This window comes from Zingiber officinale, chromosome 2B, assembly GCF_018446385.1.
Source record: "Zingiber officinale cultivar Zhangliang chromosome 2B, Zo_v1.1, whole genome shotgun sequence".
In the NCBI taxonomy this organism is placed as follows: Eukaryota; Viridiplantae; Streptophyta; class Magnoliopsida; order Zingiberales; family Zingiberaceae; genus Zingiber; species Zingiber officinale.
Window position 1 is genome coordinate 65286664 of NC_055989.1, and position 20498 is coordinate 65307161.

Below are 20498 nucleotides of genomic sequence, written 5' to 3' on the forward strand. Positions count from 1 at the left end.
TAAGATTCAACTCTAAATATCTAGTTCACTATTTGATTAGGTTAACCTAATCGCTGCACCATTGTCCCATGAAAAAAATAAAAATCTTGTAGATCTTTAAATATATGTAAAGGAGTAATCGAATCTCTCTTCATTGTTTTTATAATTCAGTATTCGAATTTTTCGAATCGACTAATTCTAAAAATGATCGATCCAATCCCATGATAATTTTTCACATACTATCAAAATAAATTCAAAAAGTATTCACGTTAAAAATCACCCGCAATCGATCTCTACAGTTGACCCATCACTACAAGGAGAAATTAGATTTTCTACACCCAATAGCATTACAAATGAGATAAGTTTTATAAATCTTAAAACCTAGCATCTAATTATAATTCAGTATTGGAATTTTTCGGATCGACTAATTCTAAAAATGACCGATCCAATCCCAAAATAATTTTTCACCGACTAAATATTAACGTTAAAAACCACCCGCAATCGATCTCCACAATTGACCCATCACTATAAGGAGAAAATAGATTTTGTAAAGCCAATAGCAGTTAATAATTTATTAAAAATTATTAAATAAAACTAATATAGATTATTAATAAATTAATTAAAATGTATATTATAAATATATATATATTTATCATACTATATAAATGAATATTATAAATACAGAAAATAAATAAAAAAAGGTAGATAATGATGTAATGGGACTCAATATAAAGTTACTTGTTAAATTTATGATTACGGAGCAAGGTTTATAAAATTGTGAATATTTTACTGTGATGTAAGCATTTATTTATTTCTCTCTTTCACTTTCACCCCATCCTCTCCCATCTTTCGGTCCAATCAAACTAAGCGCAAAGTGAGATTTGGCCACAACGAACAAGTTACCTCGAAACATAAGTTACAAAGTAGTGTTTCCAATGAATGCCTGTTTCATCCAGCATAATGCAGAGAGGTAGATCTCTAACGGAACTTTATCGATCGAAAGAAACATCATTGTGAAATGAATATAAAAAGAGTTGTATCTGATGGATGCATCATCAATCATCACTTCGGTAGTTGGTGCTTGCACAGTGAAGCCATCTCAATCTACAGAGGAAGGTGCAATAGTGTAAGACTACAAAGGCCTACCAGTAGTAGGAATAAGCTTACTAAGAAGAGATCCATTACTAAGCCTATCAGAACATCAAAAGTATATCAAATTTGTTATAGATTGAACAAAATTTTACTCGATAAAATATTCATATAAAATATTCTATAATTAAGAGTCTAAAGAGACTATTATGTAATGAGGTGTCATAAAGTAATGCCAAGAAAAACAATGTTATGAAACTAAAATTCATTGTAATGTTCTAAATTTGAAACAATGTGATAGATTTACAACAAACGGTATGTGTGTCGACAAATTTATAATTAAAGGAAACAAAATGTGGAAAACTAACTTACAGCTGTAAGAGCAGCTTCTGCGCCTTTGTTTCCTGCCTTGCCACCAGCTCTATTTAAGGCCTGCACAAAAAATTTGAATTTCTGGCAAACGGAAGTAAAAGTTCTATAAAAACTAAATCTCAAAAGGTAAAAAAGTTGATAGTAACCTAATAATACTCGAAAAAGTGTATAGAAGCAATTCAAACACTTGTAGTACGTTCAAAGAAACTCTTGATGGTTATATGACTAACATAAGCTATTTAGAAAAAAGTCATCCAGTCCAAAGCCATACATTGTCGATTGTATCTAAAATTCATCACGGAAAGTGCTTCTTGATCCTGCCTGTCGAATCAATAAGAAAAACTGTTTCTTGATCCAGCCTGACTGACTGGGTTGGCTGACCAAACAAGACTGAGCGGACAGAGGCAAAGTGGATCAAAAGATGGGGGAGCAGACCGAATCATCCATCAGGCAAGCTGAGTGTATTGGACAAACAATGGTGGGCCAAGAGGACTAAACAAATAGAGAGGATTATACAGAATGGACAAACCTACCAAATTGGGCAAACTGGGGGAACTATTGTCAAGGAATATTTTTATCATTGTGGAAACTTATCCCTTGTCTAATCACGAAAATGATTCATCTATTTCCACTCCACGAATCAATCTAAGGTTAAATATTCTTATGCCATTTCTTAAGGATAATTATTTTATTATCTATCTTTCTATTTCATGAACCATACGTTGCTACAAAAATTAATCACTAATCGGTTCCTGTAAAGAAATTCAGATATTTCGAAAAATAACAATGCAAAGAACCATACGTGTGAATGCTTTCAAGTTAAAAAACAAAAGCACGTGTAAGCAGATAACTAACAACCTTTCATCATTAAAGAGGTAAGTTAAACAACTAGCAGTAGGTGAGCATTGAAAAAGGGGTCCACTTAAATTGCTATATTAGTGAATTCAAAGGCATTTTGAGCCTTTTTATTCAGAATATGCAAAATGTAACCATCAACGTTAGATATTATAGTTGCTGGCTGTTAGCAAATGTGAACCAATGAATCATAACTTTTGTCAGGAGTTGTGCTAATGCGAGATTACCTGGTCCATATCATCGCAGGTCAGGACACCAAATATACATGGGACTCCTGAAATGTCATTGAAAAGGAACAAAGCTATTAATCTATTGTCTACCTTCCAATGGAAATGATACCCTATAAGTCCTAACGAGTTCCAGCAGAATGTTTAAAAGATCGAAGAGTACATAGACAAACCTGAAGATAACCCTGCATTAAGTACTCCAGATGCAGCTGAATTTGCTACAGCATCATAGTGGCTAGTATCACCTCTAATCTACAAGAAAAGGAATAGGAAATCTGTGTCAGTTACATTATTGAATCAACATATTAAACAGGAGTCGAACAATTTGCTGCACTATATTTCTTGTGGACTTGCATATGAAAAAACCTAGAAAGATCCAGGAGTAAGCATGTTCACAAATTTCATTGATAGGTATGACGATCAAAATGGGGTGTGAAACTCATGTATCCACAAAGAATTTCAAGTACTTATTCTTTTTTACTAAATGGGTGGTCATTTCAATATGCAGAAAATAGAACTTTATCCAACAGGTGAACCATCCAAGGAGAACTCAGGCTAACGAGAGTAAGAGATGCAAACACAATTAAACATGCAAAATTTAGTATTTGTGCAATAATCTCCGGTGGCTTGTCGATATTCCAAATGTGGTGAAATCACTATGTTAGAAAATTTCTAACAGCATGAAGCAAATAAGAGTTTGGATACAAGCTGGAGCGTCAATCAAAATGAGAAAATCAAACAAGAAATAGGAATGACCTTTTAGAAAATCTCCAACTGTCCCTGGATATCATATTATTGAAGGTAAATATACCGTGCTTAGTTGATCAAATAGAATTTAAGTGCCACTATGATACATTCAAAAATATTAAATTTAAGAAAACTTCATTTTTAACGTTTACTTAAACTATAAAAAATTAAACCTTCTTCTTTGCCTCACAAACTTTAACAAATTTGTTTTAATGTCAGCCAGATTGCTGAAAGTGACTGTATCAAAAGATGAAACAGAGTACTGCAACATAAGATATAGGCAATGCTTGTCTATAAAATTTGAAGATTCATGTAGTACCAAAATCCTAAAAATGGTCCTTGATACAGCACAAACAATGAAGAAATATTTATGGTGAATATATCATTGAAGTAGATAACACGGATTTAGACAGGCATACCACAGCTCCAATGCACAAAATGGCATCAAACTTCCCTGACCTCCCAAGTTTTTGAGCGATAACTGGAACTTCAAAGCATCCAGGAACTTTAACAACCTACAGAAAATTGAACTGTACTAACTCAACATCAGAAAACATAAACAGTTTAATAAAGCATCATCTTGCAAAAGCAAATAAATACAATGGTAAGCTACCTGGTGCAACAAAACAGCAAAGCGATGGTTCTTGTTAATTGGAAAACATTGAAAGAAGAAACAAAATGCTAGATAAAAATTTTCCTGTACATATGTGTGCAACAATTCGAAACCCAACATTCGAAAAAATTCCCTTAAAAGTTCAATCATCATAAACCTTACTTGGTGAAGTTGACCATAATAAAGGTCGGAATGCTATAAAAACTAAGTTTTGGCCTTTTATTGTTAACAATGTAAAGAGAAATGAGCTTCATGCTTTAGGCAACTTTTTAACATCACAGCACTATTAAGCCAAACACAGTGTGTGCTTGTTTAAAACAACTAAAGGAAATGAACCACTTAGCTCACATATCATCAGTCTAAGCCTAAGACTTGAAAATTCCAAGTCAGCTTGCCTAGCACTAGCAGCAAAAACCAGTAATGTAAAGTAAACTTGTATTTATGATTGCAAAATAGGAGTGAGCAGTGAAGCTTAGGATGCTTTCATACAATGAAAAGAGATATGCTGTGTACCATATCTGCGGCAAAGGACACATTTCACAACATCTTCCGTGGAATCCCTCAACTTCCATCCAATTTTGGGATTATTCTTGGGAGAAAAACAATTCTACCAAAATTCATTCAACTTCATTCCTCCAAGTTCCCAACGTGAGTAAACAACGGAAGGATTTCAATTCCACCTTTAAAATCATGCTCTTCCATGGAAATGAATTCCTTACTCCAGGGTAAACATGGCATTAAAATTCAATTCAATAGAATCATCATAAATGAGAAAGTAGAATTCCTTTCTTACTATAGGGTTCCATTAAGATTAGTATGATCTTTAGAGAATGTATCAGTTCCAATAGTTTAGAGAATGTTTTAAATTATAATTAATATCAGTTCCAATAGTACCTTTTTCATGTATCATATAAGAAGTAGACTTGTTTTATAAAAGGTGTAATGATTATTCTTAATGTTAGAACTCGTAAAGAATGGAAGGGAATTGCCATTTTGTTAGCATCATCATTCCATCTCAAAGTAATCCATTAAAACAACTGCTGAATGGAAACAACCCCAAGTTCAATATATATAAATAAAAACGAACAGACAACACAAAAGAGAAAATTCATAAGGCACTACTTCCATCAACGTAATACCAGGGGATGGCATGCAAATTTTACATCATTGAACATAGTTCAGTTTAAGTGGATGTTCAAGAATTTTGAAAAAAAAATGAATAATGAACAGGCAAGAGAAAATTCATACGGTAATATCATCATCATCAATTGAATATCGCCTAAAAGTTTCAAGAGCTCCCTCCAACAGTAAGTTAGTGACAATTTCGTTAAACCGTGCTACAACCTGAAGTGCCGAGAAAAGGAAAACAATTGTAAGTACAATGCCAATTTGAAAGTAAAATGGCAGTATAGTAATTAGTAAACAATCTAAATATTGAAACCAACAGGATTTGCTTTCCAGATGAATAGAAAATAACAAAGATAAGAAATAAAATATTCGTAAAACATGATTTACTCAAGAATGATTCTTATGAAACTCTTATCCGTTAAATCCGCCAAACTAGTTGCATTCAAGCATTTACAAATAACTACCTCAGGAAGTCACGTCCAATCTATGATTGAGTTCATGCACATCATGCGCAGCTTGATATGTATAAAATGACCCTCCTCCATCAGAAAAAACGCCTCCACAACTCAAATAAACATAGCTAAACTTCATCTTATTGCACCATATATGATATACTAAACAAATTTCCAAAGCAGTAAAGACTCAGGAAGAATGTACAGATAAAAATAATTCTCATTGAGACAAATCAACAAACAAGCCGTCTCTGCAGGGTCAGTGTAGAAAAACAGATTCGATTCCTAACCGGCAAACCACGCACAAGCTGGAAAATGCTATTAGAGCACTAAAAAACAGTATGAGATTCAAAAAACGGAATCACTTACCACCGCGAACTTGAGACCTTCAGTCTTCGACAACGAGCCCATCAGATGCTTGGTGCCCGCCGCCAAGACAGGCGCACGCCCATTCCTTGCGCCGACTTCCGCAGAAGTGGAAGGAGCTCCTGGGACAAGCAGCAGATCAGGAGGCGCATAAGAACGGAGAGATAGTGGCGAAGATGGAGGCAGCAAGTGCTAGAAGATTACCTCGAAACGAAGAGGAGAAAGAGATCAGGGATTTCGAAGCGGCGCCGAAAGAAGGCGAGTCCGGTCGAGGATTTCTTCGCGTCGCCGAGAGCGCTGGGAGGAGACGGCCGAGATCGGCGGCGACAAACGAAGACATGGCCATTCTTCGAAGCAAAGATCGTAAGGGTTTCCTTTGGACTTCCTTTCGAGTTCGTACAGCCTTAACCGATGTGAAGGCCTTTTCGCCTCGCTTGATCAAACAAAAGTTGCCTTTTAATTATTCTCGGCATTTTCTTAAAGGGCTCACTCAGTTTTTTATTTTCACCCGCATCGTGGGTCGTGGCAATGTGGCATAGTGCTTTGATTTTTACTAAAGGAAATACCTAATTTTTAAAATATTGTTTCTATTTTTCAATAATTTACCAAAAGTAACTGACTTTTCTTATTATTCCAAAAATGTAGGCATTTTAGAATTAACTAAATCAAGTAGCTTTTCTTTATTTTCATAATACTTTTTTTTTCTTTTTATTTTTTTTAAAAATAATCTCCTAGTCCTCTTTTGTCGGAGCACCAACAACGGTTGTCCATCATCGTCCCTTCGTATCCGCTCAGTAGCGCAAAGAGACACGATAAGTTTGTGACAGTTTGAGATTAAGGTTGAACTTTAGATTTTTGCCACTCCTCTCCTCCAGCTTTTCAAGCAGGACGACAACATTCCGATCCTCGTCGATGACTTCACCTTTTACTTGATCCCGCAGTTATTCTCTTACGCCCTCAACTTCCTCATCTCCAAGTTCCTGCAACCATAAATCAAGGGGTCATGGCCAGCATCGTTATCGTCGCCCTAGTCTTCCACGTCACCCTCACTTGATTTCTCATCAGCCACTTCAGCCTCAGGCTCGATCCCCGGTGCGACAATGTTGCTCAACTTAGCCTGATGGATTATGGTGGGAGGCCAATTCGTGTATATTGTCATGAAAAACTACCCTAGTGCATAGAACGACTTTAGTTGTGCAGCCTTCGTCGAATTAGACTCCTTCGCATGGCTTTCCATTAGATCTTCGATAATGCTTTGGTATTTAACATATATAATGAAAGATGAATCAATTAATTCAAAATTGCAACTCGACATCAAGTGAATTCATTGCTATATATCCCTCAATTATCTTGGTTTTTTTTTTTTCAATTTGTAGCCTTAAGTTCTAGTATTACATGATACAGGTCATCTTGGTTGGCCATTTAAAGGATGCTCTAATTACAGTTATTGTCGTATTATGACAATACATGATACTATTTTTGTAATGTGTGTTGTTATTGTAAAACTCAATAAATTTGTTATTGTTATTATTATTGTAATTTTATGATATGACAGTTGAGAATTTAACAAATAACGTAGATTATATGTTTTCCCTAATCATGTATGTGATTTTAAAAATGTCCAAAGAAAATCGTCTCTCTTCCTTGTTATTTGTCTCTAAATGAATTTTCTTACCTCTTTTTTACTTATCTCTCTTCATTTTATTTTTCATCCAAAACAATTTCAAAGCACTCAGTAGCATAATACATTGTGTTGCTAATTTTAAAAAATTAGCAACACAATGTATTATGTTATTAATTTTATACTACTAAAAAAATCAATAATATAATATAACTGATTTTAAGAAATCAACAATACAATATAATTGATTTTAAGAAATCAACAACACAATGTTGTGTTATTGATTTTTTTTAACAATACAATGTTATGTTGCAGATTTTACTATTAATCTACAAAAAAAAAATCATAACTTTTGATTGGGATTAAACTACGAGACATGAAGTATACCAAATCGAAACTCAATTAGAGATCTTTGATTTGATATATTGTATGTCTCATGATTCAATCTCCGTCAAAAGTTATGATTTCTCGAAGTTTAAGTCAATAATAACATTATTGCTGGTCTTTCTAAAACTCTAAAAATGTTGTAACAGCTATAAAATCATAATTACTACAACTACTATTAGATCATTACGCACATAAGAGAGGAGAGTGTGAATCACTACAAAAATACATGAGTTTAACGACGGGAGTACCGACGGAATCTTAACTCCGTCGGCATATACCGACTGAATATAATTCTGTCGGTAAGTACCGACGGGGTTTAGGTCCGTCGGTAATCACCGGCGGAATTCTTAATTCCGTCGGTGGTTACCGACGGAATTCTTAATTCCGTCGGTGTTTACCGACGGAATCACCATTCCGTCGGCGAGTAGCATAAAATCGCCGTTAGAATTTTGGTTATTTCCGACGGACTTATTATTCCGTCGGTAAATAGGCGGGTCCGGGTGTAAAGAATACCGACGGAATAATATTCCGTCGGTAATTAACGGGTTTAGGGTTATATTATACCGACGGATATATGATTCCGTCGGTAAATTTGCCCCGTACCCGTTTCCTCTGCGTTCGCTAAAGCTTGCCCGCTAACTAGCCGAAATCACCGACGGAAATAATCATTCCGTCGGTGATTACCGACGGAAGTATATTTCCGTCGGTAAATCTCGATTTAGGGCACAGAATTCCCTTTCCTCTTCGCGCGATCTTTCCCTCAGCGGCGGCGGCGATTTTCCGGCGGCTCTTCGAGCGATCTCGGCGGCGCCCTTTCCTCCCGTGCACACCGTTCCGGCGATCTCTCAGGTATGATCTTCTATTCTCCTCTCTCGTTTGCGTTTTCACACGCCGGCAGCCGCGCCCTGCTCGCTGATCGCTGCCGACGGCCTGTTCACGGCCGGCAGATTGCTTGCGGCCGGCATGGGGTTCTGTGGTGCTCTGGGCCGGGCCATGCGTGTCCCCGAAGCGCGGCCGAACAGCCGTTCCATGCCGCGGCAGAACCGCCATATAGGATGCTCGCAGCTAGCGGGCTTCTCTTGGCTGGCGGCCTGCTCACGGCTCGCTACTCGCGGCCAGCAACCTGCTCGCAATTGTAGCGGTGCTTTGTTACTGTTCGTAGCTGAGCACAATGTAAACCCTAGAAAATTTAAGTGTTGTGACATATTTTGATCAATTTCGCTATTGTACTTGCATAAAATGTAGTTTGATCGATGCTTCTCATATATGTATAATTATTTCATTTGATAATGCTATAAGGAACAACATGTTTATAATAGTTTCATTTAATTGTTCTAGTGTAGAGGTAATTTATGGTAATATGATATGATGATTGTGAGATGAAATTGTGCACATAATTCTTTATTTAAACTTATTTCAAGTGATACAACAAGTTTAATAATGTTTCAATTTATATTCTCTTTAGGTTATACCAATGTATATGAACAAAGCTTGGATGTACAATCGATTAGACAATGGTTTTATCAGAGATGATTTTATTGTTGAAGTTGAACAGTTTGTGATTTTTGCTAAAAGTCATCCAGAATGTATGAATGGTTCTGAGTTACGGTGTCCGTGTAATCATAAAAAATGTCAAAATAGAGCATTTCGTGATGAGGATACCGTAAAAATGCACATATGTAGAAATGGATTTGTGCCAAATTACTACAATTGGTATTGCCACGGAGAGCCTTATATATATGAACCAATTGGGTCATCTGGTGGTTCGTATTCTGGGACTACTGTTACAGCTCCTGAAGCATCAAATAATATTGATATTTCAATGCAATCAATGGTTCAAGATGCAATGAATGCAGTTGATTATTCGAATATAGATGAAATACCAACCCCTGAATATCAGCAACTATATGAAATGTTAAAGGCTAGTGAAAGAGAAGTGTGGGAAGGCATTCCTTCTGGTCATTCACAACTATCAGCTACAGCAAGGTTATTGAATATGAAAGCAGAACATCATTTCTCAGAAAGATGTTACGATGACATTTGTCAATTGATGTCAGAGTTGCTCCCTACTGATAACATAATGACTGATAGCTTCTATGAAACAAAGAAATTGATCAGAGGTTTAGGTTTGCCTGTAGAGAAAATTGATTGTTGTATAAACAACTGCATGATATTTTGGAATGAAGACAGTGATTTGAATGAATGTAAAATCTGTACTCACCCTTGTTTTAAGCATCGTAATCGCATACCAGGGAAGAAGAAGAAAAATATTGCTTGGAAAGTAATGTATTATTTTCCGTTAACTGCTAGACTTCAATGCTTGTATGCATCTGCTGCTACAGCTAACCACATGGTGTGGCATCATGAGCATGAGCATGAGCATGAAGAAGGTATAATGTGTCATCCTTGTGATTCTCCTGCATGGAAACATCTTGATAATGTGTTTCCCTCCTTTGCAATGGAACCACGAAATGTGAGATTGGGACTTTCTGCAGATGGATTTCAACCATTTGGTCAGTCGGGACAACAATATTCATCTTGGCCAGTTATATTAACACCGTACAATTTACCACCATGGATGTGCATGAAAGATGAATTTATGTTTCTTACCGTGCTTATTCCTGGTCCAGCCAATCCAAAAGATAAGATAGATGTTTTCTTGCAACCTCTAATTGCCGAGCTTAATGAATTATGGAATGTAGGGTCGGTTACTTATGATATTGCAAGTAAAACTAATTTTACATTGCATGCGGCCTTATTATGGACGATCAGTGATTTTCCAGCATACTCAATGTTGTCGGGATGGAGCACGGCTGGTAAATTAGCATGCCCACATTGCATGACAGAGTCCGATGCATTTTCATTACCTTGCAGTGGGAAGATATCTTGGTTTGATAATCATCGTAAATTTCTACCACTGGATCACCCTTTTAGGCGAAATAAGAAAAATTTTCTAAAGAATGTTGTAGTCAGAAAACCTCCCCCAGCAGTCCATGCTTCAGGTGAAGAAATCATTGAACAAATAGATAGTTATGGATTCCTCCCAGTATCTCAGCCTAATTCTGATGAGATAAATAAGTATCTTGTGAGGATGAGCAAGTGTGGTTGGAAGAAAAGGAGCATATTCTGGGAGTTGCCTTATTGGAAGTATCTACTCATTCGACACAATATAGATGTGATGCATGTTGAGAAAAATTTCTTTGATAATATCTTCAACACTGTGATGAATGTACCTGGAAGAACTAAGGACACTGCAAAATCACGTGAAGAATTAAAAGAACTAGTCAACAGACCAGAATTGCATCGAATGAAACAACCAATAAGTTTCCAAAAGCTTGTTATACATTGGACAAAGATGGTAAACAAGCTTTATGTAGTTAGTTAAAAGAAATTAAATTTCTAGATGGATATGCTTGAATATGGCTCGATGCGTTGACATGAACAAATTAAAATGTTTGAAATGAAGAGTCATTATCATGTGTTCATGCAAAGACTTATTCCAATAGCTTTTCATGATTTACTTCCCAATAATGTTTGGCAAGCACTTACAGAGTTGAGTCTTTTTCGGAGATTTGACATTGAGGGGTATTATAATGATTGATATGATTCGACTAGAAGTGACATTCCTCTCATACTTTGTAAGTTGAGCGTATATTTCACCAAGTTTTTTGATTCAATGGAATAACTACCATATGAGGCACGAATAGCTGGTCCTGTGCAGTACAGATGGATGTACCCATTTGAAAGGTTTTTAAGAAAATTAAAAAATAATGTTCGTAATAAAGCAAGAGTTGAAGGGTCAATATGTAATGCTTATCTGGTGGAGGAAGCATCTTCGTTCTGCTCTTATTATTTTGCTGATAATGTTAAAACCAGACACCGCAAATGTCCTAGAAATTCCGATGATACTCAGAATATAGATCCATCGATACTTTCTATTTTCAAATTTTCTGGTAAACCAATGGGTGCATCTGTTTCTAGATGGTTAACTCAACAAGAATACCATGCTGTAAGAACATACATACTCTTAAACTGTGATGAGGTCAAACCCTACATAAAGTAAGTTAACTTCTCTAATCAAGCTTTTATTTCGTTGTAGTTAATTGCTTGATATCCTAATTTTCTTATAATTATCTTTTTTCAAAGCTTGTATGAGCAACAATTACATCTTCAAAATCCATCAATAACTGCAAGTGAGGTTGCTGAAAAGTTAGAGACCGAATTTGCATTATGGTTTCAAATATATGTGAGTTAGAGAAATTTTCATAATTATTTATTTATAAAAATTTGGTCCTAATTTTTTGTATTACTATTTTGATAGGTGAAAGACCGAAGAATATCTAATGTACAAGATGATAGAATATTGAATCTTGCATCTGGACCCCTACGCCAAATAATGGTCTATTCGGGTTACTATGTTAATGGTCTCAAATTCCATGTGAGACAACGAGATTCGCAGAGATTAACTTTTAATTCTGGTGTCTGCGTTAAAGGATCTATCGACACCAATAACACTGAGTTTGATTACTATGGTAGACTTGATGAAATTATAGAGGTTGAGTATCCTGCATTACCGCTAAAAAGGTGTGTGTTGTTCAAATGTTCATGGTATGATCCAACCCCAAGAACAGGTACCAGAATACATCCAAATTATAATTTAGTAGAGGTTAATGCAAACAGAAGGTTCAATAAGTTTGAACCTTTCATTTTTGCAATACAAGCGGGTCAGGTGGTTTATCTTGAATATCCTACGAAGAGAAGAAGAGCTAGTGAATGGTTGTCTGTTTGTCGATTGAAGTCTCGTTCAACTATAGAAATGCCGAACACTATTACTGCTCAAAACCATGATGCATTTCAGAATGACGAAGTAGAGAGACATTCGGTTGATTCACAAATCCAATCTACATCACAATTACTTGTAGATGGTAATGTCACTGACGAGGAGATAGATGATGGAGAGAAATCCAGCAGTGAGGATTTTGTTGAACTAACAGAGTCTAGCGATGACGACCTACAAACTGTTAATGTTGAGTAGAAATGCTTCCAGAGTCTAGCATTGATTAAATTTTAGCATTATTATTCATCTAGTAAGTTATGCTTTAATCATGTTTTGTTGCTTATTTATCATGTTATTAAAGATTTATTATGATGTGTGCTAATATGGTTTTTGTAGATATAAGGTATCATGGCAGATCTTCCAGCACCACTCCGTGGATCCACCGTACTTAGGGTTGTTGGAGAGTCGTAAGTATTTTTTTTATTATTAGTAATTCAAGTTCTTTATTTATAACATATATCTTATGTCTTAATATTGCTTATATGTAGGTTTACTCCCGACGGCCATCGAGTATCCACCTATATCACACGGAAATTTAAGGAAAGAGTCTGCATATCTGGGACTACATGGAGACATGTAGATGCTGGAACTAAGGATTTCTATTATCAAGAATTTGTGGTAAGTAAATTGAATATGTACATTATATTTATCCTTTAATATTCTAAAATTTTATTTTTAAATTGCAGAAAAAATATACATGGGAGGAGGGATACGAGGTAGAATTTGCAAAAACTTGGAATATTTATTGTGCCAAGTTGTACAAAGACCTATTATACTATGTGAGAAAGGATGGCACACGGCCTGCTTATGTATCCGAGGAGATTTGGAGTGCATGGACGACCACTTGGTCTGCAGAAAGATGGCAAACAAATGCTCTAAAAGCTCGAGCGAATAGGAATACAGAGCCAGGTGGTCCGAGTACTGGATCTGCTCGACATACATCAGGATCTCGTTCCATTGTTGAGCACGCTATGGATCTGGTGATTTTAATTTAAAGTTATATAAATTAAATTTTTATTTATTAATGAACTTGTATAATTTTAGTCAAATTTGTTTTTGCATGCTGGAGCATTCTTTAGAAAGACAACCCACTTGCTTGGAGATCTTTCTCAAAACTCACAAGAGAAAGGATGGCACATATATTGATGATCGATCAAAGAACATTGGGGTTTGAATTAATTTATATTTAATCTTTAATAATGATTAATTAGCTTTACTAATTGTGTATAATATATAAATTGTATATTTTTTCTACACAGGAGGAAATGACAAGCAGGGTTGCTCAGGCATCTCAGCCACCAGTAGAGGGAGGGGAGTCACAGGATCTATCCACCCAGGATATAAATGAAATTTATTATGATGTTGTGGGTGGAAGGACAAAGAACTCCTCCCTCTACGGCCTTGGTTCCCAGGCGAATGTGGTATTTGATCGCTTGAGGACTCCTAGGGGTCGTGCGAGTTCCTCTTCTTCTTCTTCTGAGGTGGAGTCATTAAGAAAAGAAAACCAAGACTTGAAGACTCAAATGACTACCATGGATCAGAAGTGGGAGAAGAAGTGGGCTGCACAGGAGCAGACATTGGCCCAGATGCAAGCAATCATTGCACGATGGGACCCATCACAGCAGCCCCAGTCAGAGGAGACCCCAGACCCATCAGACCCAGCCCCCGCTGATGATTAGATTTTGTTGAGGTATGTTTATCTATAACTTGATTTTTTTTATATTTTTTTAGATATTCATTAAGTCAAATATATTTATTGTATATTATTAGATACTTATCTTAAAGTGTTTTACATTTTTCAGGAGTTCATACTGATACATTCACCATCACCACTATTATTGGTTATCCAAAATATAATCCAGGTATTTTTTTTTTTACAAGTAAAATTAGTCATATATAACAATGTTTGAGTTATATTACATTTGCATCGAGTTATTCTAATCATAATCTATTGTATTTGACTTTTACAGGATTATATTCGGATATATGTATAAGTGATGTATCATGGTATGTATTTTGGATATTTTGTATTTGTCGTTCACTTGTATAATTTTAGATATTTTTGATTGTGAGAACTTGATACTTAGATTTTATTATAGTTTGGAGATTTTCTATTTGTCGTTCAGTTATGTTTATATATTTGTTGTATGTTGTATTTTGGATATTGTGGATTGATTTATATTGTGATATTGTTAATATATTGTGTGGATTGTGTTTGTGATACCATCGATTGTGATGGTTTGTATTTGTATTAAATTTGTATATGGGAAACTAGCAAAACAGGGGCTGGATTTCAAAATTTTTCCAGATTTTACCGACGGAATTATAACTTCCGTCGGTAACTTATCGAAAAAGCACAGGTTTTCTTCGATATAATACCGACGGAATAACTAATTTCGTCGGTAAACACCGACGGAAACATATTTTTCGTCGGCAAACACCGACGGAAACATATTTTCCGTCGGCAAACACCGACGGAAACTCTACTTCCGTCGGTGTTCTCCGACGGAAACTCTACTTCCGTCGGTGTTCTCCGACGGAAAATATGTTTCCGTCGGTGTTTGCCGACGGAAAAACTGATTCCGTCGGAATTATACCGACAGAATTAGGGTTTTCGTCGGTAGTCTCCGTTGACCGCCATTTGTTTTTTTACCGACGGGTAAGAATCTCAGTCGGTAATATACCGACAGAAATATATATTCAGTCGGTAATTACCGACGGATGTATTTTTCCGTCGGTAAAGTTATTGCCGACCAAAAAACTTCCGACATCAGAAATTCCGTCGGCATTCCGTCGGTAATCTCATATACCGACGGAATACCGACGGAATATTCAGTCGGTAATAATGGTAATTTTTGTAGTGAATCACGTAGTTTTAGACAACTTTTTTTTTTCCTTTAAAAACAAAGTGCATGCAGCGGAACAAAAAAAATAGAAACGAAAAAGCACAAGAACTTAAGTGGTTTTACTTAGTTCGGAGTATTCGACGACTCATACTCTAAAACTCAGGTCTCTCGAATCTATCGATGGGTAATCCAATAAAGCCTCTTCTGAAACCATCGAAAGAGGAAATCAAGTACAAATAAAAGAATAGGAAAGTGAAACAAACCTACACTTTTCTTTTGCAGATATGTAAAGTAAGTACAAAGTTAAAAACCAATTACCAACACAAAGACGTCGGAGTGAGAGCTCTCGTGTGTCGATGATAGCCTGTATGTAGTAGTCAGGCCTGATAGTGTCATAGTAGAACAGCGACACAAAGTTGGAGTAGTCAGAACGTCCGACAAACGCGTAGAAGCTTGTAGAAAGTTATGTTTTAAGTCTTGGTCGAGAGCCTCTTTTATTGAGCGTTGAAGGTGCCTTCCATAGCACTAGTGGCACCTTCTTTTGGGGATTAGTGGGCCGACTAAAAGAGGGGTTGAATAGATATTGCCCCAATTTGTTTCCCTGTGTATTCATTAGTATAGCGGAATACAAAGAATATAAATATGAATACAAAAGCTAAAGACAAGAAAAGAAATGCAAACCACTATACGTCGATTTACGTGATTCAAAGATAACTTGCTCCTACCCTACGGTTGTCCATAAGGTGGACGATTTATATCCGTCGGTGGCTAGGCAAACTCCAACTACCTCAACTCTCCTTGTGGGTGGAGAAACCTCACCACAATACCAACCAAGACCTCTTAGATTACAAAAACACTTGAGAACTTGTTGACTACTAATTAGGATTAACTATCACTAATTTCGTCAACCAAGACCAACCACCCCAAGTTCTCTTATATAGAGCTTGGAAAAATCAGCAAGCTAATTTTACCATTACTAGTGGACTGATGCCTAGTCGACTGGTGCTGGCCAATGGTACTCTACAGAACCCGTGATTCTGCCAATGGCTCTTTACCAGTCGACTGGTGTCTTCACCAATCGACTGATCCCTTTAGCTTTCGGGCATAGAAACATTTTACGTCCTGCCCCAATCGACTGCTCCCATGACCAGTCGACTGGTAAAACCTTAAACCTAGGGTTTACCTTCGCAAGTGCATTTCTCTTACAATCGGACTCTCACGACTCACTTGACTCTTCTTTATAGTCTTAACCTCTTGCATTCAAGCCTCCTTCCTTTGGCTCTCATCCTTCGGATGCATGCAAACCTGCGGTTTGTCCCAATGTCATCCTTCGCGTATGCCTCGAAGTGCGCTTTCTTAGGCTTGTCCTTACTGCCTTGTTCACGGTCCCTCGGATGCTCCATCTTTCACCGAACCTGAAGCCATCAAGGTAAGTTATATTTGTATCTTATAAACCTGCACAACTCAAATATGCATATCAAATACAAAGGTAAACCTAACTTAAATTCTTTGTCCAAACATCAAAACTCATGGTCACACTTGACCCTCAAGATTGTTTCTAACAATCTTCCCCTTTTTAATGTTTGGTAATACATTTAAGTTAGAAAAAACATAATAGCAATCAATCATGCTAATGAAATATGCAACATGCATTGGAACCTATCATAAGGCTCCCTTTACACCTATACTCCCTATGAAGCTAGGAATTTTACCATAAGGATACTTAAGAACCTATCATAAAGCTCCCCCTTCACCTAAGCTCTCTATTGAGCTATGAATTTCACCACAAAGGCTTATCCTTGTTGCCTTATCCATAGTCCCTCGGATGCTTCATCCTTCACCAAACCCGAAGTCATTAAGCTAAGTTATATGTGTATCCTATAAACTTGCACAACTCAAATACACATATCAAATATAAGGGCGAACCTAACTTAAACTCTTTATCCAAATATCAAAACTCATGGTCACACCGGACCCTCAAGATTACTTCCAATAATCTCCCCTTTTTTATGTGGTAATACAATTAAATTAGGGAAAACATAATAGCAATCAATCATGCTAATGAAACATACAATATGCATTGGAATATATCACAAGACTCCCCCTACACCTATACTGTTGGAACCCCAAAGTTGTTTTGGTGTGATCAACAAGTTAAGTTAGGTCCTGTGTGTTTCTAACTTTGTGTCTAAGTGTGCAGGAGCTTAGGAGCACAGGTACTCGAGCGGAAGACGCAGCTAGCGAGAAGGACGGCAATCCGAGGGACGAGGTGCTGCGGAAGAGTACACCGGCGGACGAGAAGGAAGCGTCCTGTGGTTCCGAGGGATGAAAGCCGGAGCGGAAGATTGCTCGGGGAGCAAGAGACGCAGCTAGCGAGAAGGACGACACGCGGTGCGTCCGAGGGACGAAGACTGCGGATGAGTACGCCGGCGGACGAGAAGGAAACACGCAGTGATTCCGAGGGACGAGAAGCCAGAGGGAAGCTCGCTCGAGAAGACCAGAAGTTGGGTTCGGGTGAGCCCTTTTTTGGATGGCAGAGATCACCCAAGCGAGCGGATCCGAAGGAGAAGAACCGGACCGAGGAGGGACTGAACCAAAGAAGAGGTCCCGGACGAAAAAGTCAACGCTGTTGACTTTGGGCTCTGGGGCGCCCGGAACAGTCCGGGGTGCTCGGAACCCTTCCGGGCGCCCGTACCCTAATTTTGACCAAGATCACGATTTACGCGATTTGAACGTTGAGGGATAAAGTTTTATCCCCCTAGGGCGCCCGGAACCCTTCCAGGCGCCCCGACCAAGGCTATAAATATAGCCTTGGTCTAGAAGCTTTTCATCAAATCAGAAATTTACATTCCAAACACTTGTGCGCTTCTGTTCTAATTTAGCTTTTGTCTTTTGTGCTTTCACTGCTGTAAGAGGCTTCTCCGCCTGAAGGAGATTGATAGTGCGATCATCTTTCTTGGATTAACAACCACTCCGGTTGTAACCAAGTCAAATCCGGTGCCTCTTCCTTTTCTTGCTTTTTCTTGTTTAAGTTAATTTTATGCAAATGTTAGTTTAAGAGTTTGAGAAGGGTTGTTTTGTTTTTTTATTTTACAGGGCTATTCAAACCCCCCTTCTAGCCGACCGCAATGGTCCTACAAGTGGTATCAGAGCCGAGACGCTTCAGGAGGACTAACCGCCGAACGAAGCAACGCGATGGCCGGACCAAACATCCACCCGCCGAAATATGAAGGGGACTTCGCTACTTGGAAAAAACTGATGCAGGTATTTTTTACAACAGATATTGAATTATTTTTAACAATGAAATTTGGCTTTGAAACTCCAGAGGACAAGGAAATAGATAAATGGACAAAAAAGGAGCAGGCCGACTTCGTAGCGAACGACAAAGCAGAGTACCATCTGCTAAGTGTTATTCCGCCTCAAGAAGTCAACAGGATCGGTAAATATAACTCCACAAAGGAACTTTGGGAGAAGTTCCTCGAGCTGCATGAAGGTACGTCCGAAGCCAAGCTCGCTAGACGAGATCTGCTTCGCAATCAGCTCACCAGCCTGCGACTTGGGGAAGACGAGACAGTCGTACATCTACACTCTAGAATAAAAGAAATCATCACCGGACTCACGAATCTCGGAGAAAAGGTAAGTAACTGAGATTCGCTCAGGTACGCGTTAAATTCATTTCCGAGAAATTCAAAATGGGCATCACTAGTAGATGCTTTTTACATTTCGAAGGACTTAGAAAAAATTTCATTAGAAGATTTTTTTTCAACTTTTGAAGTCCATGAGTCAAGATGTGCAGGAATGAAGGAGCCCAAGAACAACGTCGCCCTCAAAGCATCGAGAGATGAACCTGAGTTGGAATCCTCTCTCGACGACGAGGAAATGGTAATGATGGTAAGAAGATTCAAGAAACTTTGTAAATCTAGATCTACTAACCATCCGCAGGGGAAGAAGAAAAGGACAATCCGCTGCTACCACTGCGACGAAGAAGGGCACGTCAAGGACAACTGCCCCAAGCTGAAGAACAAAGACAAGGAGAAGGGTAAGAAGCCTATCCAGAAACGAAAGGCCCTGAAGGCAACGTGGGACGATACGTCGTCCGAATCGGAAGTCGAAGCATTCTCCGGACTCACACTGATGGCGAGTCATCAAGACGACGACTGCGATTCAAGCTCTTCCGAAATGAGCATCGAGAGCATCGATGAAGGGGGAGACACGTCGGAAGAAAGAAGACGCTCAGGGGGAGAAACAGATAACGAGATCGACAAGGTAAGTCAGGTACGATCTCTTCCTTCCGATAAAATGTTTAAGTTCGTTAAACTTTTAACAAAAGACTGCTGCAAATTAGAAAGTGAAAATAAAAATTTAAAGGTAATTCTAGCTAAGTCTTGTCCCTTAGAAGAATTAGATAAATTAAAACTAGCAAATGAAAAATTAAAACTTGAAAATGATGATTTGAAAATTCAAGTAGATAACTTGAAAAACTATACATGTTCATCAAAAACCAATTTTAGAAGATTTAATAATTTAAATTGATATTTTAAATATCACCCGGGACAAATTAAGAACATTTCAAGAAAATATGTCCCTAAAATTTTTTTGGTTAATCCAGTAGGTTAGAACCTATATTGAGTTCCTAAATCATGCTTAAACTAAATTTTAAAATTAAAATTAGCGCTTTAAGTGAGAAAACTAAACAAAAAATTTCTTTATAAGGCTTTGTCTAAGGAAGTGGTTGTTGCTCCAATAACCAAGAAGGCCTAGTGCCTCACCACGACCTGGAAGCCAAAATATTGAAATAAATGTTTAATCAACTTACTAATGAAGCATTAATACAAGAATTAATTAATGCTTGAAAAAGGTTATTCAAAACATTTTATTTCAAATTAGAAATTTACTTACTTAGAAATCTTTTTGCCTAAGTCATTTAAAAAAAATGCTAAAAATGTAAGTTAGGATTTTTTTTAATTTCAAAATTTTTT

General features: G+C 37.3%; 1 protein-coding gene across 1 annotated transcript; it reads right to left on the reverse strand.

The window, feature by feature from the left end:
- Positions 1 to 859: 859 nt before the first annotated feature.
- LOC122045737 (6,7-dimethyl-8-ribityllumazine synthase, chloroplastic-like) lies at positions 860 to 6287 on the reverse strand. Its single transcript, XM_042606084.1, has 8 exons — positions 6033 to 6287; positions 5832 to 5950; positions 5131 to 5226; positions 3689 to 3784; positions 2696 to 2774; positions 2523 to 2569; positions 1441 to 1500; positions 860 to 1083 (listed from the first exon to the last, which is right to left on the reverse strand). Exons 1-8 carry the CDS (start codon positions 6172 to 6174, stop codon positions 1042 to 1044), a joined length of 681 nt encoding a protein of 226 aa, XP_042462018.1. The 5' UTR covers positions 6175 to 6287; the 3' UTR covers positions 860 to 1041.
- Positions 6288 to 20498: the final 14211 nt, after the last annotated feature.

Bases quoted from the DNA above. Each gene is read 5' to 3' on its own strand.
- LOC122045737 (XM_042606084.1), bottom strand. From the start codon at position 6,174: ATGGCCATGTCTTCGTTTGTCGCCGCCGATCTCGGCCGTCTCCTCCCA. The intron at 2,775-3,688 runs GTATGCCTGTCT...CTTTTCTTGTAG, and splicing joins TTTTGTGCATTGGAGCTGTG to ATTAGAGGTGATACTAGCCA. The intron at 1,501-2,522 runs GTAATCTCGCAT...TTTTTTGTGCAG, and splicing joins CCTGCGATGATATGGACCAG to GCCTTAAATAGAGCTGGTGG.